The following is a 26563-nucleotide window of genomic DNA, read 5'->3' on the forward strand; positions in this document are numbered from 1 at the left end:
TCCCTCCCCTCCCCTCCCCTCCCCTCCCAGAGGAAGCTCGCTGCGGCGGGGGAAGAGCTTGACTGACACGTCCCCCTCCGGCTGAGCCCGGGCCTGGTGTTTTACAGCCCTGTTAAGGTATACAGCAGGTAAAATGTCAATTAGGAAGGCCCGCCCTGATAACTCAACTCCCAATCCACTTGTTCTTGGCCATTAATATTTATCGTGGGCCTGGCCCTGGAGCTGCAGCCCGTGTCATGTGGAATGATGTGCGCTAATGCCCGTTCCTATTACCGCTCCCCGACACACACTTGTGCTCTCTTGTCTGTGCCTACGAACCTGCACGCACACACACACGCACACACATAGCGTTTGATTGCCTGCACACCACTGTCACACATATCCACACATACAGTGACACAGACACACACACACACACACACTACCTCCTCAACCCTCAGTTGTTCCAGGGCATTTTAATGGGAAATTAAAGGCATCCCTCATGTCTGTGGTCTGCAGGACAGGAATGAGAGAGAGGACAGAGGATAAATCAGGCTCTGCGGTCTGACAGGGCACCGCTGCCTCCTTTTACCCTGTGTGTGTGTGTGTGTGTGTGTGTGTGTGTGTGTGTGCGTGCTTGCAACTGTTTTCACCCTGAGAGTAGTATCCTGTAGTATCCCAGCAGTTTGTCCCATCCACTTTGTGTCGTGTCGACCCCGCAACAGTGCACATTGGATTAACTTCAAGGAAGCACGGCCACTTTGAAGTTCTGGTTGGGACTGGACTTCAGTCTGGTTGCAGTTGTAATATCAGGTTAATTCATTTGGAATAAGAACAAACCAAATCAATAGTCTATTAGGCTGCATGTGAACATGGTTAATGGTTCAACTTATTAATTCAATTCTTACCGGAAAACCACAAGGCCTCATCGTTTCTGAAGTGAATTAGGACTCTAACAAGCATACAGACATTTACAAAATGACCTGAAATTATGACGTTGATCCTTGGGGAAAAAAAGTAAAGTAAGTAACCGGAAGTGAAGCCCAGCCTCTAGAATAACCCCATCCAGTTCAAGCAATTGCTGTCAACTAAAGAATAAACAATTCCCCATAGCCATTAGGCAGTGGTTTAAATGCATGTCATGTTCTATAGACCATGCCATATTTACGTAGCCTTATGAAGTCATATGGGTGAAGATGTGACTGAGTGTGTGGCATCCTGACAGGAGGTGGACTTGTGACTTGTACTTAGAGACTGTTCCATCAACAGAGAGGTTGCAGGTTAGATCCCAGCAGCCACATGTCCTGTTGAAGAGTCCTTGAGCAAAACACAGAAACCGTACCAACTCACTCACTGCAAGTCACTGGTTAAGAGTCCTCCCTAAGCTGCCTTGTGATCTCAGGTTGGAAGTCCAGCCTTGTCAGTAGCTGCCAGCAGCACCTCAGTCCACTCCGGAGGTGAGGCCTTAATTCTCCTCCGGCAGCGCGCTGTAATGCAATCATCGGTACCGCTCCGCTCTGCTCTGCTCACCCAGGAATTTATGAACACTTAGTGTCCCTCTGCGCTGACAGGGCCTCAGCATGAGTGTGTTTGCGGTATTGCCCAGAAATACGCGTCACTCGCGTTTATCCCCCCCCCCCCCCCTTTTTAACTGCGTCCCATATCGCTCCCCCCGTTCCCCTTTTAATGGTGAGACAAAACCGGGTTACATACAGAGATTATATAGAGCAAGAGAGACGGAAAGAGAAGGAGATTCAGAGAAAGTGGGGTCATAGACGCGGGGTCTAGTGTGCGCAGTATGTTGGTTTTACACACAGAGGTTAACTAGCAGGACCAGCTCCCCCCTCCCCCCTCCACCCCCCGTCCCACCTCCCGCCCAGTGTTTCAACAGACTGCGCTTGGCACATAAGCAGGTTAAAATATTGCAAACTAAATCTAACAGAGCTCTTATTTCAATATGGTGAGAAGTACGGCGCAGACTGAGGCCATTTGAATGGAGTAGATGTCAGCTCGGTAATATCGCCGGGCCATAACTCTCCGCGGCTATCACTCATGCACTCGGGGCATACACATAAGTGCACACACACACACTTAGTGACACCGGCACACAAATACACACAGGCACACACACACACACTCAGGACATGTGTTGAGCGACAATCAATGAATCTGCCATCAGATGTGAGTTATGAGGGAGAGAGAGCAGGCGTTGCCTCTGTGAAAATATTTTGGCTGAAAATGTATATATAATTAATGGATTGTGTAAAGAGGTGGAGAAATTGATGCATTTATTACAAGGAGCCCAATCTGGCCAACGGAGCCTTTTGGCCCTCCTGGCTCATCATCGCACTGGACGTGGGCCTGAGTCTTCTCACACACACACACACACACAGGCAGCTGTCCACATACACACGTGCCCACATACACACCATGCTTCCCCCTCATAAACAGTGCTCTGATAAAGTGTCTGTGAGTGTGTGTGTGTGTGTGTGTGTGTGTTGGGATTCGTTTAGTGGTGGGCAGTAGGGTCTGGCCGGGGAGTAAATCAGTTGTGTCTTAGAGTTGGGGGGGGGGGGGGGGGGGGGGGGTGCTGTTGTCATGGGGTGTTGTTGCGGTGTGTGTGTGTGTGTGTTGGGGTGGGGGATGGGGAGGTGGGGGGAGTGGGGGGTCTCCAGCCACAGATAATGATGTGATTCCAGCATGAGGCGGGCCGGGCGCACCTCGCCACCGTCCATTATGATGTGCGGCCCCCAGCCACCGAGGGGGCAGAGTGAAGGTGAGCCTGTCATATCGATCTTTTTAGCGCTAAAATATGAGCCACTTTACTCTGCTCCCCGGCGCAGTGATGTGAAAAATAATAACTCGGACCCAAATTAAAAATATTGATCGCTCAGGAGGTGTTGAGAGCAAATAAACACCCTCTGAAGGATTTTTATCCCCCCCCCCCCCCCCCCCCCCCCCCCCCCCACCGCCTACCCCCACCCTCTCCTTTTCCTGTCCCTCCCCGCCCAGTGAAAGGCCTGGGTCAGCTGGACTGTAAAAAAATATCAGGCCGTCTCTTTTTTTTGCTCAGTAGTCTTCGTGTGTCTGAGTATCATAACAACCCCCCCTACCAGGCTCTCCGCGCTCTTTATTGTTCCCAGACGCAAATGAACAAGCCGGGAAGTCGCCCCCCATCTCATCATCCACTCTAGCGCTGATTGATCGGGTCTTGACTCCATAATCTGGCATTAGCTCCGCTCCCATTCAGGTACCCCTCCAGTCATAATTTTTTGCACATCTGAGCTTGACTTTTTTATTTCCCCGCCGTAACAGATGAGCTGACACGGGGCCATCAAACGGGTGGGAAAACAATTGCCACAAGGTTAATTTTATTGCCTGCTCCATGCATTTGTGAGCAGGCGGGAGGTGTCCTCTGCCCGGGTCCTGATGAATGGCCGCGCCGCGCGGGCAGGAATGAAAATGAGAGGGGAGAGGCCAGGCACGGGGGGAGCTGGAGTCCCGCCGCCCCACCTGAAATCTAAATTGAAATTCTCTGACACGCTCAAAATTGGTATTCTGATATATAAGTGAGGTGATGTTCCATTTAGTTTGATGATGAAAGCCGTCATGTGTCCCAGTCAATTGCATTTTACGACACCCACTCTCCCTCATACATCTGGAGGAGGTTAATATCCGCACATCCTAAACGGCGGATGTCAGATTGTCCCAAGTCTGTACGAAAATAAACTACTTAGTGTATCTAAATGCTGTCGTAATACTTGGCTGTCCCGGCCGCGCCGCTATTGATTGTCCACAAGGACGTTTGTTCTGTTTTTGGGGCCAAGGCTGAATGAATAGTTATTTGATGGAGCGCGGAGAGCGGGGGCCGGAGCGGCGTCTGCGTCTCGGTGCTGTGTCAGTGGGGATGAGAGCCAGGCGGCGCAGGGGGGGGGGGGGGGGGGGATCACATGCCGCCTGTTGACATCAGTGAGGGGGCACTGACGCCGGAGCCGGAGCTGGCGATATCTCCGGTTCTCCACTTGAGCCGGGCCCTCCTGGTGAAAGCTCATCTGTGTCTGCTGGCGTCAGGCCCTCACTGTGTGTGTGGGTGTGTGTGTGTGTGTGTGCGTGCATGCATGTCTGTGTAGCATTACTGATATCGGGCTAGTGCTAGCCAGCGCTCTGTCCATACATATCGATTCCCCCTCTCTCTCTCTCTGGCTATAGCCGCTTCATTTGCATGGCCCAGCTGACCCAGGCAGTCACTGGCCATTATATTCCCATTAGCTAATCTCTCAGCTTTGATTTCCATAATCCTCCGCCTATTGAGAGCCCTCACAGCTCTCACAACCCCACGCTCCCTGGAGAAAATAGATACCCCCCACCACCACCACCACCACCACCACCACCACCCCACTCCACCCACATCCTACTCTCCAAAAATCTGCACAACAACATACAACATACAGTAGGACCAGTGAGTGACAGATCCTCTGTGCATGTTAGTGTGTGTGTGTTCAGATTAGTGTGGGTGATATGTGTGTTGGGGTGTCAGGGGAGGCATTGTTAAATGGCTCCTGGCGTCTCTTTAAAGGACCCTTTATTAACATGAGTGTCGGGGCACAGCTTATCTGTCTATGCAACAGATTAAGCCCTGAGGAACATGATCATATTTCAGCTGCCTCTCAGCCCGCTCTCAGTACACACAGGCCATCCGGGTGCTTATGCCTGTTAGCTTTACAAACGTATTAATTACCATTTTACAATCTGTTGAGAGCTGAGACGACCGAATATGTAAAAGTCGTCGTGGCCAATATTTTGACTGGTCAACAGCAAAACAAAATAGTTGTTAAGATTTGGCTTGACAATGTTAAGAAATGGCTTGGATGGGAATCTGAGCTGAGTTGAGAGTAGACCCTAAACAACAGGAGTAGAAGGAATTTTAATTAGGATTTTAGTCTTTCTCCTTTTTTCTCCCTTATTTGGCTAAGTGTGTCTTATATATACATACATATATACAGTATATGCATATAGGCCCGAAAAACATTGTTTTTTTAATGTTGTTTTTTTCATCAGGGTTTTTCATCTTTAATTGTGCCTTGGTTATTCTTTGGAAATTTTTATCAGTGTTTTACATAAAATTAGAAGTAATATCATGCTTTCCCTGATCAATTTAAAATGGGGTTCTATAATTTACACAGTCACCTCTCTATTACTGAGTTTTGGCGGCACTAGGGTTTGCATAGAAACAAAATTAAATTAAATGAGTGCCATTCTTTGAAAAGGGATTAGTAGTGTTTGATGGGCGCTAATGCTAGCCTTGATAGCCAACAGGATACAGTGATATGGATTTGCTATCTGTAGCCAACAAGCTCGCCTCCCAAACCTCCATCCCAGCAGCATCCCGCTCCTCCTCTCCTGGAAGAAACGTCCAGTGTGCCAGGTCAAATTGATCTCCATCGCCCTCCGTAGAGTTTTCCTGGAGCGACCACGCTTCCCATTGATCACAGAGGAGCTCTCGTACCTCCCACCCGCGCTGCACCCCGCCCCCCACCTCTCCAAACGAGCTGATAATTAATATGGCCTGGCTCCACAAACAGTAGTCAACAGACGCCATAATGGATGGGACAGCCTGGACGCGAACCAATACGACGTCGCGGTTTCTGTCCTCCTCCTCCCCTCTCTGGCCGTCTGGAAGGCCCCCGGGTATAATCAGGCATGCAGAGCAGCACCCACCTTGCTAATTAAATACCCACAGATTGCCCTTGTTTTTCAGCAGGGATGCTTTCTATCTGTTCACTATTGGCATGTATTTAATAATTCATGGAGCTGCGTCACTGAGGACAGCGCTTGGGTTTCGGGCTGCACTGAACAGCATTGCAGACTTTATGCAGTCTGTAATGAATCGGATAGATTTCAAAGGTTTGTACTACAGAGTGTTCACTATTTTTAGTGAAAATGTTTCTATTTTGTATCAAACCTACACCTTACATCCTACAAGCAAAGCAGATAATGCTTATAATTGTTAGTATTTAGGTGATTCTTATCATGCATTTGAACAATTGTTGGACAGTTACTGTGTAGATGCCCAATTTCTGCAGCTCAAAAAAGGGATTCAGGCGATTTTATCAAACAACGGCGACAACAGCGTCGCAGAATTATTCCATCCCGCGATGGCCGTCCGCTTTTTGCCTGATGAGCTGAACAGCGACAGACAGGCCGCATCCATGACTGATCTATACGACCGTGCTAATGGCTTCCTTTTAATCACCACACTTCCTCTTGTTCTGTCAACACGTGACTCGTTAGCCGCTAATTGTGAGATATGGGCATTTCCCGCGCAGCAGGGGGGGAAATTCTGTTAGCTGCTCCGCTACACCGGCTGTGAGGCTTCACAACATGGACAGCTAGTCACTAGTGGCGGTTTGTGTTAGTGTTACGTGTGGCGCCGTCATTCAGAATAGGTGTGTGTGTTGTAGTGAGAGACAGAGAAAGGGGGGTAGAAGTTCAACTGCGGGTCTGATTCTTAATGATATTAGGCACTGTCTAGGCGAGGGAGCGGTGGCGGTGGGAGTGTGTTTGTCGGGGGCCCGGCGCGGCCCCTAACCAGTGTGATTGGGTGTAATTGGTGAGTCTGGGCTATGGGGAGTGTAGGGTCGCTGGCCATGGGGCTGTGAGCCCGTCTTAATAAGAGCCAACAATGTGATCATTTCATTTCCTTTTCACTTACACACCACCTCGCCTCACATGAGGAAGGGAACCCAGCAGCGCCACATACCCTCCACGCACGGAGGCAAGGTTAACGCCGGAGCCCATCTATTTCACTCTAACCATCACAATGACTCTAAATAGCCTTTCAAAAGCGGAGAGAGGAGGGAGACAAAAATAATCGAATCACGCAATTACTGCTGGGCTTCATTCTATAGTTAAGTGCATTTTTATTGTGTAACTTTTCTCTTTTCTCCCCCCCCCCTACCCTTCCACCCCCCCCTCTATTTTTCCTGCCTCCCTCAGCAAGCGTTCCCTCCCTGCCACTTCTCATCTAATATGGCCATAATTGGGTTTGGTTCTACAAATCACATTTCAGCAATTGGGTTATCCTCCTCTGGAATTGGAGAGGTCCCCTGGCTGGCATGGGTGGAGAGTTAATCTGCTTTTGTTAAGCCCTCCTCAGTGGCCGCGGCGGCAACATTGGGCCGCGCCGGTTAAAGCGTTTGCCTGTCACTGTGGACACGCTCGTAATTTACCCCCCCCCCCCCCCCCACTGCCTAACCCCCCCACCACCACCACCCCTTTTCCTCCCCCCAGTACACACACACACACATGCACACACGCCGCCACCCTCTGCTTCCCCTCGTGCAAATAATGACATTTGAATCGAGCATTAACAGGCTTAATTACTTTAAAATTGTCATTTTAATTTACACTGATATAGTATTGATCACACAAGCAGAGATTAAGGCCCTCAGTGGAGCGGTTGATGTGGAATTAAACAGGGCCGGGTCCTCCTGGGGCCCGCCTGGCCTGTCCTGCCGCAGCCAGAAGAGGAATGACATCCTCCCCCTAATGAACTGGCAGCATGCGCAGACATGAATTTCAGGCCCCGCTGGAGAAGGAGGGAAATAATGGGGTTTGGGGAGCCATGGCGGGTTATTCATTCACTGCCATGCACCAATTCTCCTGTGATTCATCCCCGGGCCCCCGGACCCCCGCTGCCTGTTTGCCTGCCACATTCCGCCCGCCTGACCTTTCTCCCGCCTAAGTGTATATATATATCCCCTCCGTCCGCCGGGAGCGCCTCGCCCCGCGCCAGGTACCACGTACAGAGGGAGGGGGGGGAGGTACGGGGGAGGGAGAGGGAGCAGGGGTGAGCCACCTACAGGGAGCCATCAGCCTCTAATCCAAACATCCCCCCCGACGGTGGAAGTGCCAGTCCGTGATTCTCCCTCTCATCCCGGCTCACCAGCCTGTCGGAAGAAGAGGACACTTTCCCGGGGAATTGATCTCCTCGCCCGGGCCCGGCGTCACGTACAGCTGGTTAATATCAGGGGGGAAAATCGTTAGCTTAAATCCAAGCAATTTCTTTCCGCGTTGCAGAAAGCCTGAGGTTCCTCTGGTAACTGGTGTGTTGTGGAGTAATTACAGCAGTAGAAACAACCTCTTGACACCTGTCTCCAATGAACAAACTCAAACAATCACACTCCACACACAAGTGCCTTTAATGACTGGCTCTTTGAGCGAGGGGCCTGATAAGAATTAAACCGGAGCCGTCTGTAACTACAGGAAGGAGGAATATTCCGTTGCATTTGTTGTCCCAGACATGAAACATTTTAACTGAAAATGAATTTATCACACTGATGTTCTTTTCTGTGTAGAAGATGCTTTGTCACTGTGTCTTTTACACTATGTGACGCATAGCTCTGTAATAACAATGTAATTGTTATCTAATGAATATAATTTATTGCCCAATTACATCAAAATGCTGGCTCATGGTTAGGACTGTGGAGATTTCCTCACTGTGGGAAGGGAGCAACATTTGTTGTTATCCCTGAAATGTGGCATATTGCTTCATCTATATTGGCTGGTTTGCCATTGCTGTTTGGGTCAAAGCCAAAATGTGCCCAAATTAGAATGTAACAATTCTCAACTGCAAAAAATATCTATCTTAACAAGTCATTTAGTCTAGTGTTGAATCTTAAAAATCTGCCTATGGAGTGAAATAATTTTACTAAGCAGTTTCACTTTCACAACTGACAGTATCTTGAAATAAGCTGGTTCTCTCCACTAGTGTCAAGATAGTGCCACATGATTCAAGGAAGTTCTTGTTTTACATTGGACGCCAATTAAATTCACACCCTTGTTGGCAGATTTTTTTAAAATCTTTTATTTTGACCCCCTTGGACCAATCAAGATATTTTTTTAAATGGTGGCCATATGCGGCCATATGCATAGTTACAGCGGCCATACTCCCAAGTAACATTGGACTAGACAGACAGATGGACGAATGGACAGATAAACAAACAGATGAGGATATAGTAGACGACCCACAGCTGCGGTAATGTGGTTGTTGTTGCAGCACCACTCGCAGCCCATGTTGTATGTTCTCCCCCTCCCCTCTCTCACCTCTCCTGTTGCTCTGCACTGTATTCTGTCAAAAAATGCAAAAAATATTTTAATAAGGCCAACATTTTCAAAGTCTTGATCTTTAGAAATGATTTATGGAAATAGGAATATATCATGAGATCAGAAAGTGGTGGCTTTGTGGCAAAGTCAAACCAGGACTCAAGTCCATGCTTGTCCTTGAGCAAGTTGCCACTACCAAAGCTTCCTAAAACAGTCCAAAGGTCCCGGTGCAGATTGAAAAAGGGGGGGGGGGGGGGTTGTGAGAGCCTCATTTCATTGCATTACCTACACCCGGATGTCGCGGGGTGGAAGCCATCCTGACGATGAAGGCTAACAAAACAACAGCTTTCTCCCCCTTGGCTGGCAACTCCCTGTGACGGATATCAAGATGTCTCCAATACACATAATGGACTTGGCAAGGCCCGGGGTGGCTGGGCTTAGGCCTTCTACTCCACTCTGTCATCCAATCACCTTATTCTAATGCTCTTGCATTGTTTAGTCAACCAGCCGTCCATTTACATCAACCCATAACCACACAGCCACACCGCACAAGCACTTAATAGAATTAGCAGGTATTGTGCAGCACATTTTAAACACATAGGCCTACTTACTGACCGCACTCACTCACTCCACCTCCCCCCCTTGGCCCATGATCTCTCGCTGCATATGGGCTAGCTGTCAGAATAATGGCATCACAAGCTCTCCACGCGGTGCCTGTCTTCCCTCTTTGACTATCACAACTCTGTGCTCTTTTCCCCTGTGGACAGTCTCGTTCAGATCTTTAAATGTATAGTCAATTCTGTTGTCATGTTCATGTTATGTACTGCATATTAATAGCCCATAAAGCATATTTGTTCCTCTTTTTCTCCGGGGCTTCATTAGGAACAAGGACTGCATCTGCAGCTCTCGACCGAAACAGCCTGTTAATTCATAAGGCTCACAATTTCCTAATCTGATTTTGCGAATGTTTTGCCTCTCTGTTTGTCTAGCCAGCATATAAATAGACAAACAAAAATGAAACAGCCACATGGTCGGGAATTTGCAGTCATATGCCCACTCTTGCCCTTGACTGAATGTTTTTTTTCCCCTTTTTCAAATCTCAACACTCCAATGCCATCTTTTCAAAACAAATTAGTCTCATATGCTTCCCCCCTTGTGATTATCAAAAAATAAATTCACATCAAATAGCCCCAAAATTGTTTTAGATCCTCATTCTCTAACAATATTAAACGGGACACGTGACAGTTGATTCGGAATGGCTCATCTGTGGGGTCAGAAGAAATGAGCAATCCCTTTGTCCCCTAGCCGCCACCCCCTGTTAAACTATTACCCATAAAAAGAGCCATACACTCCCAATGAGAGGGTGTGTCTTGCCTGGTGTAATAATGAGGGCTCTCCTCCTTGTCCCATTCCTTGGCCAATTGATTTTTGTCAGGAAAATTAATACAGTCTCTTTAAGGTTCTGGAGGTCAGCGGCAGACGGGCCTCGGCAGATGAGGGGCGGTGCTGGGCGAGGGGAAAGGCACCGGCAGCCGCAGGACCTCCAGAGCCTGCCTGATGAAACCTGCTGTGGGCTTGTTTTGAGGGCGGAGCGTGCCCCGGTTTATGATGTATTGTCTCTGTGTTGCTGTCAAACACACACCAAAATGCATCTCTTATGATTGTTGCCACTTGGGAGGCTGCGATACCGAGCAAATATATAGGCCGGCTTATTGACTGCACTCACTCAGCGTTGGTTAGTGTTTGTTGCCCTTGTTTTGCATCGAATGCTCTTCGTTTGCCGTGTTGACAGCCGTTTGATGCCAAAGACAAATTTCCATTTAAATTAAATGGACAAAAAAACATAGTGTACTTCCTTCCTTCCTTTAAACTGCAGTCATTTACTGTGTTATTTGCCTGAGTGGTCTGAAGTAAACTTGATGAGCAGTTGAAACCTCTGTCTGACCCCCCAGAGGATATCCAAATGGTGTCTTATAAAGGTATAAAGCAAAGCATAACCATATTTCAGTGAGTAATGCTTCCCAAGCGGGAACTAATCTCACACAAAGGGTGCCCCAGTCCACAGGGCCCAATGCACAAGTTCAAGCCACAATGGTGCCCTGTGTGCATCACTCCTTAGCTAATTACAGACTCATTAAAGAGCCCTCTAATTAGATTGGATGTTATGCTCTTTTAGATTCAGGCTCTTAATTTTAACTGCCTAATTACATTCCTTTGCTTTATAAGAAACCTCTTTTCAAAGCGCTCGTCGGCCAACTGGAAATTTTCTCAGTAGGCTACTGAGCTGCTGTGTCCTGAATCCACTTCTCTCTGCTTCATGAGTGAATATATCTTTGTATAAGTTGATGATATAAAGGATTTGTGTGAGAAGTTTGTGGCCATAAACTTGTGACATGAATTTGTGAGCAAATGGGGATGAGAATCTATGAGAATGTAGCTGTGAACAGCTGATTGCATTTCATACAACATACAACTTGGCTATTTCAACAGAACTGAATAGACATGGTGGATGGTGGTCTGACCTTTTTCTGATTGAGAAATGATCGTTTTCAAATCGGTCCAGTCACACACACCTAGCTACATTCTGACAGATCTACAGTTGGTTTTATTTTCATGTTTATTTCAATCACAAATTGGTTATATATTCCAGTGGCAATAAAAAAGTCTTAAAAAGTCTTCAGTTTAACTTGAAGAAACTTGCAGACACCCTGAGCTAATCATCACTGTCTTGTTAACACATCTGAGTTGCGCACAAGCTACCACATCTAGTAGAAGCTAGCATTAGTAGTGGCTAGTTAACATCAGTATGTATAATTAGCCTACTGGCTAGTTGGCTAGCTACCCAGCTGTTTGTTCAGGTTAACTGAGCTGACTCGTCTCAAGCTACAAGGTGTAGTGCTTTGGAGTAGAGACTAGGGCTAAAGGGGCTAGGGCTAAAGACAACACCGTTTACTGTCACAGTAACCTACATTTGGAAACAAATCTAACTAATCAGACTGTCCACTTTTACTTAGAACATTTCCAATACTGACCTGCACCTACACCGCAACAATCTTTTTCAGCTGTCTCTCTTTTCCAGCCTGGTTGTTATATATTTAACTTTTATTTGTGTACAGTCAATATTCTGCTGGATCTCCATGATGGCACCAGACAGGGTTGTTAAAGGAATAGTTCGGTATTTTGAACCCTGGGCCCAAATAACATGTTTTCCGTCTTGATCCCTATTAGTAGAAACCAGAACTTCACTAGCCGCCTGCTCCGTCCGTCATTTTGCAAAATACGATGCTCACAGTATAATCATACCGGTATGGTATCTTGAAAAAATTGTAAAAAACCGAGCTTTCTGTCAATAGTTGTGTTCTATTTGGATAGGAACTATTTTTTCTCAAACACGCACTACCTTTTAAGCCGGTGTATGCTTCCACGAGAGCCAGAGGAATCCAAAAATAACTGCTGACAGAAAGCTCGGTTTTTTACAATTTTTTCAAGATAACATACCGGTACTGACACTGGTATGATTATACTGTGAGTGTCGTGTTTTGCAAAATGACGTTTATCATAGTTTTCAAAGACTGTCGCGTATGCCCCTAGGTTTCTATTGCAGTAGAGTTGGAGGGGGCCACCTGGTGTTACCGGACAGGCGGAGCAGGCGGCTAGCGAAGTTCTGGTTTCTACTAATATGGGTCATGATGAAAAACATGTTAATTTGGGCCCAGGGTTCAAAATACCGAACTATTCCTTTAAGAGACTTGACTGCAAAGCCTCTATACAAACAGTTCTACACTTTAACCTTAACTATATACAGTCATATCTATAGACTTTGATTTGTTCTCAGATTCAACAGCCGTACTGTATAACGTATTTTCTCCTCCACTTACACATGACCTAATGATATGCAATACAGTGCCACCTGGTCATCTGCTGAGCTCTCGGAGGCGCGACCCAGGAGACTTGTTGCGGACCTGCACGGGCCCCACCAAATCCTCTTTTTCTTTCTGCGTTTCTGTGGGTGTCGCATTTACAGGAGAGCAGACGTCAGGTTGCTGCCACTCTTGCCCCTGGCACAGGACCTCTGCTCACTCCCATCCTAAAGCTGTCTTTCAAGAGGGGCCGCGGAAAGGGCCGGATGCTGCGATTGTACGGATAAAAAGAAACATCTGCGTAAGAAAAGTCCCCCGTTGTTCGCCCCCTTTTTTTTATTTATTATTATAATAATACAATAAGAGGGAAAAAACCCATGACATAATTTCTTGTTATCTAAGAAGCTGGGGCTGCATTTACATTTGCTTTTCATGCAGCGTCCATGTGCTCTTAGGGGCGATGCACTGGAGTATAACTAAGCTAGCATGGAGGATATCCAACCATTTAAATCAAGCCTCCGGGAATTTTACATAACACATCATTGGCAAGCATTGGTTTTTACATAAAGACAAAGAGGGCCACAAAGAGCCACCGGACGGGCGTCTTAGCCTGAGACGAGCCGCTGCGTGTGTTTTTGCAGACTCCTCTAAAGCTTCACGGTCCTGTGGTCACTGTTGTGCTCTGAGAACGCCTCTGCTCATACCCAGACAGAACGCCGGGAGAAAGCTGCTTATTTTTTTATACATTGAGGGGGTGAAAAAATGATTTTCGTCAACGCGACCTCAAAATTGAACCCGGGGTAACTTCTCTGCCCGCCGGTTCAGCAGCGCTCTCAAGCCTCCGGGCCCAAGGAGATCCGCCGCCGCTGATTGTCCCCGTGACGTGGGAAGCTGTCATACTTTATAAATGCTTCACGAGATGGCCCATGATCTAGACGATGTTGCCTTCGTTTAGGAAGAGTTGTGTTCGCACTAAGGGGGGAGGAAGGGCTCTTGATGCAGAGAAATGAGGACCATCCTGATAAATTCCTCTCACAAGTGACAAACTGATTCAGCTAAGATGCAGCAAACTAATATATTTCATTATGGGCCTCGGCAATAGAGCTGTATCTCATTGGGCAGCCAAGGATGCCACTTTGTCATTACAAGGCCACATGAGCTGGCCACAGGCAGCGTGGGACGGGGACAGAATCAAAGCTGCCTCCGGACATAAGCTGACTGATTACCTCGCCGACTGACATCACAGCTCTGACAGCCATCCCAGCATCCCTAGGGACAGTCGAGTTTGCTCAATACCCATTATCTGACATAGAAAGTTGATTATGTCACTGTAACGCAGGTGTTGGTGTGTGTGCATGTGCGTGTGCATGCTCATGTGCTTTAAATCTACCAGAACTTATTACAGTATAAAAAACAGGCAAGCCGTAAAAGGCAAGTAAATCACTGCTGCACTCTCTCAATATAAGAAACTTTTCAAAGCCAAACTTCCTTACAGTCTTCATTCAACCACAGCAATCACTTAGAATGGCATTGCTTCCATTCTCTCCACAGCCTGTATGATCCTAATTCAATCTGTTCTATCACAAATGAGGCCACATGAATAGGCGCAATATTAAATCAGATAATAATATAGATTGATGAACAGTCCATGACAACATTAGCGGCCTCTCCAAAACGCAGAGTGAAAAAAAAAAAAAAAAATCAATGGGCACGAAGACCTGTCATTTGCATGGGCCTCTCCCCCTAATGGGAATACTTTTACAGAGGGGGAATTACAAGTTGAAATATTCTTTTTGATTATTGGACATCCATAGCCAAATATGATTTACATTAATGAGCGTAAGTATATTAAAGGCATTTTATCCCCCAGCATCCGAAACAATTGAATAATGGCCCTGGCAGCCGCGCATTGGCCTGAGAAAACAGAGAGGAGGTAATGTCACTTTAATTACTAATGGATACTTCAATTGTTCAGACTTTGATTTTTCATTTTTGGGAACAATCTAATAAGGCAAATATTCATCATCTTCATATCCCTTTTAAAAAGATGATCTTGTTAAGCCCAGACAACATAGTTATTTAAAGAAAGTGGTTATTCACCATGTTGGCCTCTGCGATCAGCGGTTTATTTGAAGATAGCTTTCAAAGGATTATTTTTCCGTGAAGAAAGAAGAAAGGTCTTTTCATGGCCCATCGCAGATGTCTGTTAAAATTAGGGTTGAGAGGTTGACCTTGTTTGTGAGGCACAGACATTGTTTAATTTCCTTCAGAACTATAATTGTCCCAGATACTGCGCTTCTGTTTGTCATTGAATTAATGCTGCATCCTGTTTTAGTCCTCGCCGTGCTTGTGTCTTCATTAGATTGATGCATTGCCCAGTGTTTTGACCTAAGCTTTCTTATAAAGCTAAAGAGCAATCTTAACATAGCTGCGTGTAAATCATGGGGTTCGCTGACCTTAGCAGACTGTTGTAGTCGGCAGCAATTCAACAACTGCCAAACCATGACACACTTGCATCAGAATAGTCTCTGACATTGCTCTCTAATAAGGTTAAGCCACTGGTTGTTACGCAATTAAGATCAGATATATAATAGGCATACGAGCTCCAGATGACCTCTTGATGCAGTGAAAATATACTGATACATATCTATGAGTGAAGACAAAGTGAAATGAAGCTTGTGAGAGTTTCTTTGCACTTCTTTAAGCATTGCTGGTGCTCTGTGTGTTTTTAGGTTTTCATAATCGTTAAATATAGGGGGCTTTTATATAGCAAGAGACCAATATAAGCCTGGATCAGCATTGAATAAGCCGGACTGACCTCATCTCCAGGTCGTAGGTGCACGTAGTTTTCGTACATATTCTAGGAAACTGTTGAGCCCCCAGACTAAACAGGCAATCTGACTAGCCAGGAATCACCATTGGCTACTACAGTGCTACTGGTGGCAAGCAACAAGCAAAATGTCCTCAAAACGTCACCATGGGTCCTTCACTATGCCCCATTTCATTTATTTTCACCATGAGTTTACCCAGACTGTGCTCTTCTGCCATGAATTAGGCCATTTTGCCAAGCCTCATTGAGAGGTCAACAGCAGTACAGGCCCCACAGGTGTAATCCCATTTACTTTGATCCCCTGTTTTTATGTCCTCGTTAAAACCTGCTGAAGTAGCAACATGGTATTAGTAAATATGCAGCTGGAATATATATGAGCATTAATCATTCTTTCCCTTTTTATTGAACAGGCCACGGCTACCTTACTGGAAATTGGGCACTGTGCAGAACTCATGTAGTGAATTGAATTCAGAATGTTAACCTTTTAATTGGGACCGGTGTGATGTACCTTCGGTTCAAGGATACAACAAGTATTTCATCAGAATGTGGAACATTAAAATGTGCAGAACCGCACGTCCTTCTTCCTGCTTTATCATAAGACGTATATTCAAACTGCCTCCTATGAAAATGGAAACGAGGTGCTATTACTGTGCGTATCGAACATTTTTAACAAAGTTATCAAAGTCTTCCATCTGGATTATGCTGAAGAAGCCAATGATGTGGTCTAGAGCAAAAAAATAGAAAAAAAGACAAGGCATTTTAAAGAGGCTCTTTCAAAGTCTGAGTCATATCATGTATATACGCGTATTCACTTTTCTTTTTTCTTTTTTTGGTTGAATGTCATTGCTGTGATGGTTTTATTGCTTTAGACCCCTCCGCCGGGCAGGTTAGAGGAGCGACTGCACGACTGATGAGCGTGGCAGGAAATTGGCAGATGGAAGCATCCATTTCACCGCTAATTAGGGGGTCCAGCAGCCCGCCGACTGACAGGGTTCAACTGGGCAATGTAGTGCCTGCCAGCTCCCATCCCGTGCGCTTTATAAAACGCTCTTTAATTCCCCGGCACAATATCATTAACTTTGTAAGTGGATGAACACAATGGACAAGCAATTTAATTAACTTCTACCATTGAATGTTGGAGGGGAGACTAAATGAAATTAATGCACAATATTTCCCAGGGAGGCAGCCAACCTTGGGAGTGGGTCTGGATTGTTGGCAGGTCAGGCGCTGCCATAGGTTTGGCCAATTATGCCTTGTTTAGACCCATCCATAATATTTTCCTCAAAAGAAAATAAAATCAGTGGTTTTGAGATCAATCATGAGCGCATGTCGCTCCGCATTCTGGGAGATTTTAGAATAATGAAGAGGAAGCCCGGAAACGCTCCACAGAAAGCTTGCAAAGTCTACAAAGATGAAATACAGGTACCATCCCAGATCCATGCAGCAGTGGGGTTTTATATTAAATAGACAATCAATAGTGGGTTGGATCTCCTTTTGGTTTGGGAAATTGTGGGTTCCCTTTTGGTTTTGTTAACGTTCAATCTTACGTTACACTAATTGCAAGCAAATTAGAGACATCATTTCAGTGTAAATTGAAAGGCCTCATTAAGCAATTCAAATTTCTAAGCTTCCCTGAAAACATTTCAATATTTTCCACACAATCCCAGTCACAATGAGGTCAGATGGTCTGCGAGTGAATCAGAGTGGAGAATCAGCTGTGTCTGTTTAAATTGGCAGGAATCAATGTTAGTCCTGCTTTGTCATGTAAACCAATTTGCTCGCAACGTTTGTCTGTCAGGTCCCTCGCGGAGGGGCGCGCTAAGGGAATAAGCTCATCTTAAATCTTAATTACCACGTAATAAACAGGTAAATTCAGGTTATCCTGTTTCCTTTTATTGTATCTTTGAGTAGTCTCTTCCTTTCCTTTGCGCCCCCTCCCTACCTGTGTCCCCCTTGCCCCCCACCCCCCCCACCACCCAGAGACAAGGGCTCCTTCAGGACATGACGGATGGCCCCAACACCCGGGCCGCTTTCAAATCAGAGGAAGTGACAGAAGAAGTTTTAATGAGAGTTTTGTCTGTGTATCCAGTCAGGCTTTCCAGGCAGCCGATGAATAATAGACACTGTGGCTCAATACTCTGAATACTCAATCAATGGCACTGGGAGAGGGCCTTGGCAAACACATATGGCAGCCCAGGGGTGGGCGGCGGGCCTGGGAGGGGTGGAAAATACTAAGGCTCCTCGATCTGTATCTCCGGGCTGAAAAAGCAAGCCGTCTCTATTGACGCCGCTCACTTGTCTTTTTTGCCGGGGTGTTTTCCTTGCCGGGGGGATGACAAACAGGCTGTTTGTGCAGTATTGGAGATTTGTGCGGAGAGGCTCCTGCGAAGGTGCTCCGTTAGCCCCGGATCCTGAATATCAAGTGGTCCCTCGCCGGGGGCGGGGGTGCCTGGAAGGCTGATCGGGATGGAAGCTCTTGAAATAGAAATGTAGAAGCTCACATTCGATAGCTGTAACTACACATAGGCCGCTGTTTCATTGTCTGTTGAAGAATTCATGTTTTACAGTTTGATTTAGAGTATGTTTAGATGTTGGGGAGGTATGGATACTGGTGTGTGTGGTGACTAATGAGCATATTATGTACCTATTAGTCAGAGCCCATGTCCGTGCCTCCTGCTGTAAGCCGCTGTGACATAGCATGTGTTCCTGATGTATGGAAACACCATGCCTTCATGACAACATATCTGATTGACCTTTTAGATAAGACTCTGTGTGTGTGTTTGTGTGTGTATGTGTGCATGTACATGTGTGAGTTTGTTTCGTTGTTTGTTATGTTAGTGTATCTGTGTGTGTGTGTGTGTGTGTGTGCATTGCTCCACTCGTGATTTGACAGATGAGGGGACTCCAGGGATTTCTGTGCAATGAGATATAAACTGGAAAGCAGCCCATTTGGTCTGTGCTGTCTAGAAGGCAAAATGCCATAGAAAACCCCCGAGGAGATGTGCCTCTGAGCCGGCTGTAACGAGCCTAATAGCCGGCACCCACAGATAACCCCCATCACAGTGTAAATACCCCCTTGAAGGAAGGTTTGCAACTTGCCTGATTCATTTATGAATATGCACTATTGAGGCTGGAGGTGCTCAACTCAAAAGCCAAAGAAAGACAGAGACAGAGTGAGGTGCAAAAAGAAAAAGTAGGAAAAATTAACATTGTTCCTGTCCTTCAGACACAATTAACTTGTTTCAGTTAGACAGCCTTCCATGCTGATTTATAACTCTTGTTGTGGAATTACTGTATGTTCTTCCTGGATAAAGATGCAGGTTATCCATTTTTTTGTCTATTGGACACATGTGCTCATCACTCCGCTCCACCAACTCATAAGCCCGCACTTTGCCAGTGGCTTGGGGGGACAGCAGAGCATTACCCTCTGAAGTTGTACAGTGACACTCTGATGACACCGGAGTGTGTGTGTGTCAGCTCTCCCGGGACCGGCCGCTCTCCCTTAGCGCAGATTGGAGGTGAGACCTTGCGGGAAAATTATTACTTTTATGTTTGCTTTATGGCTCATTTTTCACATTAAACGCAGGAAAATCTATTCGGAGGTCACCGAATCCCTGCCTCTCCCCATCCGGCAGAACTAATTTTTGCAGCCCCCGGTATCGATAAAGCATTCAGCGGAGCAAAGTATGCAGGCTATGTACTGCAGCTCTCAAGTCTCTATTTTCCACCAGCCAGTCTATTGGGACTTGTTCAGCCCGTATCTGCTGGGGTTTTGGAAATGTCAACTACACGCGTGCACAGACACACACACACACACACAGACAGAGACACACACACACACCAGAGAGCGAGCACAGCCGCCTTTGTGTCAGCGTGTCCTTATCTGCGAGCGGCGCGGCCGATACGACGCGCGATAAGAGATAGCATTGCCAGAACGAGTCATAAAACTCCGGCTTTTATGGCGCGGTTATTGTCTTTCTGTCTACAATTACGGTGATTACTCATTTCCCCTCGCCTCCCCCCGCGGCCCCTCGCGGCGCACTTAATAGACTGCATTTTACTAATGGAAAATTAAGTAGCCGCCGTGGCAGTGGGGTTTATAAATATGTAAAATATACTTTTAATTATTTCAAGTGAATCTGGCAGCTAATCAATAAAGTGGGACGTGACAAACATACGCTTGACACAGGCCATTGTAAAGCTACTGGTAAAAGATAAGCACGGCCTGTCAGCGCAGTTCGGCCCTAATGAATATTTTGAGCCTGTCATGCGGGGAGACAAATGGATTAATTGCGCCCCGCTAATATAATAGGTTCTTCATGAAGAGTGCAGGGAGGGAGGCAGGAGGAGAGGAGAGCAGCGAGAGCGCAGCAGCTGCTAGGTTCTGAACCCTGACGTCAAATAAATATTTATTGGGGTTGAGGGTTAAGTAGATTTTTGCGATTACACAGATAGCCACTTAGGCACGGTTGTTTATCATTTATTTGAAAGTTGATTAATGGCGATTTGTTTGAAGTCATATTTTGGCTGTCTCGTTCGCTTGGGGGGCTTGTGGAGCGATCGGCGTCCACCGCAAGAGAGACAGTGGGTATATGGAGTTTCAATGGAGGCTTATGTGGGGGTTTTTTGTATAGGATGGTGGTTGAAGAATCCCAAAGATCACAAATCAACTTTTCAGGTCAAACACAAATCCTATTCAGCAAGTAAAGAAAGGACACCGTTTGAACTCATTCAGAATCCAAACACTGAATATTTAAAGTCTTCATTTAGATGGTTAGAAACAACTAATTAGGTGAGTCTGAAACTATGCAAAAAGGAAAGTTGATGTTTTTGGATTTTATTTAAATTTCTCTGAGGGTACTTGATCACAACATGAAGCAGGCTGTTGCCAGTCCTGCAAATTAATTTCTAACAGAGTGAAGTGTATCTTTTCATTTTTGTTTCACCCCGTCATATTTCATCGCCGTCTTTTTATCCGGTGCCCACTGAAATATTCACACAAACAACAGTTACTGTAGCGCGGCGGCACCGTTTTTGACAAATTGCGCAGTTTTTTTTTTTTTCCCTCCGTCACCCTGTTTTCCTATCCATCTCTGTCTCTCGGCCCGTCGTTGGCAGTTTAAGGTGAAAGAGAACATAAAGACAAGCGGGCGCAAATAAGCGCAGGGGGGCCTTCCTGGAAGCCGTCCTCGCGGTGGGAAGTGGTGACCTTGAGTCCTGCCTTCGCCCGACGCCGTCCCCCCACCCCCACCCTCTCGTCCTCCGTCAGAATGAAGGAGGGAGGGAGTAGAGGGGAGGGAGGGAGTAGAGGGAAGGGAGGGAGGGGAGCGCGGCGGGGGTTTTGGGTCACCAGCCGCTGTTCTCATCAATTAAATGTGCGACAGTGTTTTTTTGCCGTCGGCTTGAACTTATATGTCAAGGAGATGGGCAGGACCTCATGTTTGTGCTTTTGACAAATCAGCAAATGTTTAATCTCAAGATGTGCCGGCGCTCATAAATAATGCAGAGGGCCGGGCCAGGCCCAAACTCTCTCTTCCCAGCGTGTCGGAGAGAGGGGCGTCTGCACCCGGCCTCAATAGGAAAAAACGCAAGAGGAAAAAACCCTCGAGACTGAAACCCTCCTCCTGGCTCGACCCTTTTCTTCGCCTGCTGTCTCCTCCTCCTTTTTGATCATATACCCCTCCATCCCCATGCCCTCTTCATCATTCTTTTACTGTACCTGAACATAGGAGTGTGTTCTTTTTCTGTCTTTCCTATGTTGTAACTTCGTCACCGTATTCTGCGTCTACCATCCACCTCTCTCTCTCTCTCGGTCTCTCTCACTCATTTTCTCACTCCACTCACTTTTAACTTGGTCACTCTATTCTTCCGACCGAAAGTCATTCACCTCCCTCTGCCTCTGTCTCTCTCTCCATTCTCTTTATGCCGTAATGTATGAGAGGGGGAGAAAGGAGAGAGTCGCAGTGCCAATGGCAGAATTATCCCAAAGCCAAAGGTCTGCTATCTCAAAGACACAGGGGATTGAGCTTGAGCTTTGCCTCCGTTTGCCCTAAATGTAAAGAGGGCAACAGAAAGCAGTGTAGTGGACTGTGAACCGCATCAAATCCCCCTCTGCACGATTCTCACTTCTTCCCACAGGGTTTGATTGGCTTGTCCACTGACTGGGAAAGTTTCCTGATTGTTCACTGGGAAAATTAAGATTTTAAGCCTATTGAAGTTGATCTCTGCTTCATTCAAAAGTCCATCTGAATGTGTCTTTTGAAAAGCCCAAATTGTTGATTCTCCACATTAGAAGACTCTGAGCCGAGAGCAGGGCGCGCCAAGAGAGTGTGTGGAGTGTACTGTACTGAGAGCACATTGCACCTGTTGTTGTGCAGTTGATGGTGTGTAGCGCTTGTGACTTCCCATTGAGCCGAGCTGTGGGAAGTGTGCTGCGGAGTGCGTTCAGGAGCGAGGCTGCGCGTCGCCTTTACTTTCAGTCCAGTGCATCAATCAAGCATTCTCACATCCGGCCAATTGCACACTCAAGACTGTGAAAAGCGTATGTGCAGGGCTCCTACACCGGTCTGGGAAGTATGGAAAGATGTGGAAAACGAATTTGGTTAATTCCAGGTCTTGAAAAGTTTGGATATTGCACAAAAAAAGTGTGTAAAGTTTGGAAAAGTATGGAAAAACACTCCAATATACTACACATTTCTTGCAGTTTTGGTCCCCTGTCATCTCACATACTATATTTGTTGTTGTGGAATATAATCTTCATCTAGAGTGATATGATGTAGCTAATAGGGGCTGGGCAATATGAATATTTGTATAAATCATACAAAAAATTTCATACAGTCTCTTTTCTCTTGCAGGCACTAGGAAGTTGCTACTTCATCCACGAGTCTTTGAGAAACATCCACCAGTTTGATTTCAAAGGTGAGTACCCCCCACCTCCAACACACACACACATACACACCATCCCCACCTTCCTGAAATGAAATCCCCCCTTGTGCCCCCCCCCCCACCCCCCCGCATATCACACACAACCATTTGCAGGCTATTCCCCCGCTTCCATCAAAACCGGAGCGCTAAGATTGGCTTTGAGGATAATGTAACGGGAGCGGGACAGAATGGTAATGCTTATTAATATTAGGATTTAATTCATAAGATTTCGGGCCCGCGGTAATGGTGTGCGGCGGGTTATTGGACAGTTACGGCGGTCTCATCAGCCCGCGGTGTCAGAGGGCCCCGGGGTCCGGCGGCCACGCTAATTAAAGAGGGGATATAGATGTGGAGGCGCCTCGCTTCCTATTACGCCCGAGTCAGCATTAGCACCAGTCACCCCCAGTGAAGGACAGGGCGAGGGGGGAGGGGGGTCGAGAGGGGAGAGGACCGTCCCCCCCTTGTATACACACACTTTCACTTTCAGTTCCATCAATTTAAGATTTAGTCTTAAATCAAGATTACATTACATAATGTACTGTACAGAACTTTGTTTGTTGAGTTTTCCTTTATACATTGGATGCTCAATAAGAACTTTTTTATGGTCAGAGACTTTTGGTCTTGGGATTTTTTGGGAAAAATCCACTTCCTGAATTGATTAAAAGAGAATTGACCCCAATTATGATACACACACACACACACACACACACACACACACACACACACTTTCTCGACATGCCATTGGTACATGGTTTACACACACACAAGTACAGGCCTGATAAACTTTGAGCTCACATTGTTGCTGTCATTGTTGATCGGCCCCACTATGTTGAGGTTATAAAATTAAATTCAGTAAATTCAGAATATGCTCCCTCACACTTGGCAAAGTAGGCCTACACTTGAATTGAATACATAATCTTGCACTCTTAAAAGCTGAAAATGTTACCTGTGATTTTGGTCTTTGTCAAAGACTCTACAAAGAATCTACATCTCTTACAAGAATCTCTCTTACAATGTGCTTACTAGAGAGTTAAGATGACCAGACTGTTAAAACTCTCCATCCATAGCCTTTTTCTGAGGATATTTTCAGGGATTCCAGGTCAAATTCCCCCAACTAAAGCAATCTTCCTGTGACATCAAAGGCAGACATATTTAACCCCCCTACACACACACACACAGTCACACACACACATTTTGCCTGAGTGGAGATGTTCCCCGTCCTGACCAGCAGGTGGGGCAGTTGCCTGAAGAAGGCGACGGGGGAGTCTGGGTCTCAATGTGCTCTAATAGCATTAGGAGATTCTGACTCGCACTCAGGGTCTCTCCAAAGATTAACCTTCTGTGTTTGTAATAATAAACCGTCTTTCTCCTTCTGTTTCTTTCTCCTCTCTCCCTCTCTCTCTCTCTCTCTCCCTCTCTCTCTCTCTCTCTCTCTCTCTCTCCCTCTCTCTCTCCCCGCTGTAGCCAAGAAATTCAAGAAGGTGGTGGGGAAGGAAACCTGCTCAGACACACTAGAAAGCACACCCATGCTGGAGAAGGAGAAGTTTCCACAGGACTACTTCCCAGAGGTGGGTGGTGTGATACAGACACTTCACTCACCGACTGACTGACAGACTCTCTTACTGATTGGCTGCTTGTGTTGTCATCCGATGACAGCTTCCTGTTTAGATGCAGACTGATCTGTATTGACAGATATCACAGCGAAAGGTGGAAATCATCGTGACACAAATTAACACACGGCCCTTGTAACTTGTACATGTCGGATAAATAGAGTTGCTGGATTGATATTTAGATATTGATAATACAGTTGGGGTATATTTTTCCCTTTTTACTACACAAATAATGTTATTGATTCAATTTAATGTTGCATATCTTCGATGAAAATCATTAGGACAGAATAAATCTGCAAATTATTTATTTTCCCTCATAATACATTTTAACCCATGGGTCTCTTTCAATTCCTTTTGACATCCACTATGCTGAAATGTACATAATGAAATGTACACTAATAGAATTTCCTTTTCTACTCTTCTATTGATTTTTCATAAGCCATTTCAGCTTCTATGTATCTTTCTTTTTCGGACTGATTTGAACACAGTCAAAAAAAAAATTCCGATTCGCGAAACGGTGAAAGCCCTCGTTTTTTGTGTCCCGCGGAGCGATTTCCTCCGCGTACAGTTTTTCGGTCCTGTCCCGCCGTCACGGGGGGGGGGGGGAGCCGAGCGCCAAGCGCCAAGCAGAGCTGTGCTGATATAGTAATAAAGAGCGCGACCGCCCGCGTGTCATCCCCGCACTCCCCACTCATCTGTCAACCATGCTCCGACGGCCACCTCCGCAAATATATGCAAAAGAGATGGATACGGCCCCTTCACACACTTCCCCCCAATTTCCGTCTCTTTCACACACATGCAACACCCCCCACCCACCCCCAGCCACCCTAGACATCCACACAAACACACCCATATGCACTTACACACACACACACACACACACACATTTGAATGTATACATAAACATTCAGCACACACGCCCAAACAGCCACCCATCTTGGGTTTCCCACTTTGCCATTCCACAGATGATCTAAAACCAATTACACTGATTGAGGCGCGAAGCCATTTAAAATGATTACGCCGAAGCGTTGTTCTGCGTTTGAGAGGACAAGCAAAGAAAACCACCAAACAAAACGAGAGAGAGCGAGAGGGACGAGGGGAGTGATGTAGAGAGAAGGGGGGAGGGAGGTGTAAGATGAGAAAAGTTTTGCCCGGTGATTTATGCCTCTTTCCCGACTGGGTTATGAATCTGGGATGATGCTCCAGAGAGCAGCACTCCAGATAATGTTAGCCCATTTAAAAAGAGCAGATTTGTGTAGTCTATCAGGGTCGCCGAGTATTTTTTTTTTTCTCTCTCTCTCTCTCCTCCCTCCCTCCCTTCTCCGGCCCTCCGTAGTGAGAAATTGGTTGTTATCATAGATCACAGATACTGCTCAAACCTCTTATGAAAGATGAATTAATTTCACTAATGCTTTAATGCAAAGCTCTCATGAGGGAGGCAGGCTGGCGATAACCCCTGCCTCGTCCCCGCTTCCTCCGCTGGTGATTTATGCCCTCTTTTAGTAGATGAAACCGCCTAGATTTGCCATCCATCTGCAGCTTTGAGGAATCCTATTACCAGGGGGGGGTGTTGGACGGGACGGGATGGGACGGGACGGCGCGGCGAGACCCGAACCGGGTTCCTCGAGTCCCGGCTCTCTCGGCTTTGGGCCATGTGTCGAGCGGGTGGCGGTGACGAATGCAGAAAAAAGGCGCTCGTAGGGTTACCACGATACGAGCGTCAACAAGAAGCGCGAAGGCCAGGCGCCCGGTTTACGCGCTCGTAATTATTTTTCGACGCAAATAAAACTGTGTCTATTTGAAATTCCTCCAGTATGTTCGATGTCTGATAGAAACCGACCAGCAAGGTTAGAGAGTGATAGCAGACAGCTCAGGAGGCCGGGGCGGGGGGGGGGGGGGGACAAATGTGTGTGTTTCCCTGCTTGTGTGTTACCTTTACAGTCCCCCATTAATAAAGTGTCAGTGGGCAAGCTGCTGATGACATCATGGTGGGAGGGCTTGTTGTGTGTGTGTGTGTGTGTGTGAGAGAGAGAGAGAGAGAGACAGAGAGTTACAGCACTGCTAGCCATGCAACAGAGACAAAATGCCATCTACTACATTTGAGTGCACTTGAGTGGTTGTGTGTGCTGTATTTGGAAGCATGCTTTGTGTGTGTGTGTGTGTCCTATTCAACAGCCATAGTATTAGTTTATAGTTTTGAAAAGAGATCCTACTTTCATGCAACCTAATTCACGCTTGCTATGAATTTATATCAT

The 26563-nt window shown here is 46.4% G+C and overlaps 1 protein-coding gene across 2 annotated transcripts in view; it reads left to right on the forward strand.

The window, feature by feature from the left end:
* inpp5a (inositol polyphosphate-5-phosphatase A) overlaps window positions 1-26563 on the forward strand; it is a 132944-nt gene that overhangs the window by 50977 nt on the left and 55404 nt on the right. For both annotated transcript variants that reach the window (XM_071924798.2, XM_071924799.2), the window contains exons 5-6: window positions 22629-22692; window positions 24163-24266. In XM_071924798.2, coding sequence (XP_071780899.1) covers window positions 22629-22692; window positions 24163-24266 — 168 coding nt within the window. The remainder of the gene's footprint in view (window positions 1-22628; window positions 22693-24162; window positions 24267-26563) is intronic.

Source organism: Centroberyx gerrardi, chromosome 15, assembly GCF_048128805.1.
Source record: "Centroberyx gerrardi isolate f3 chromosome 15, fCenGer3.hap1.cur.20231027, whole genome shotgun sequence".
NCBI classification, from domain to species: domain Eukaryota; kingdom Metazoa; phylum Chordata; class Actinopteri; order Beryciformes; family Berycidae; genus Centroberyx; species Centroberyx gerrardi.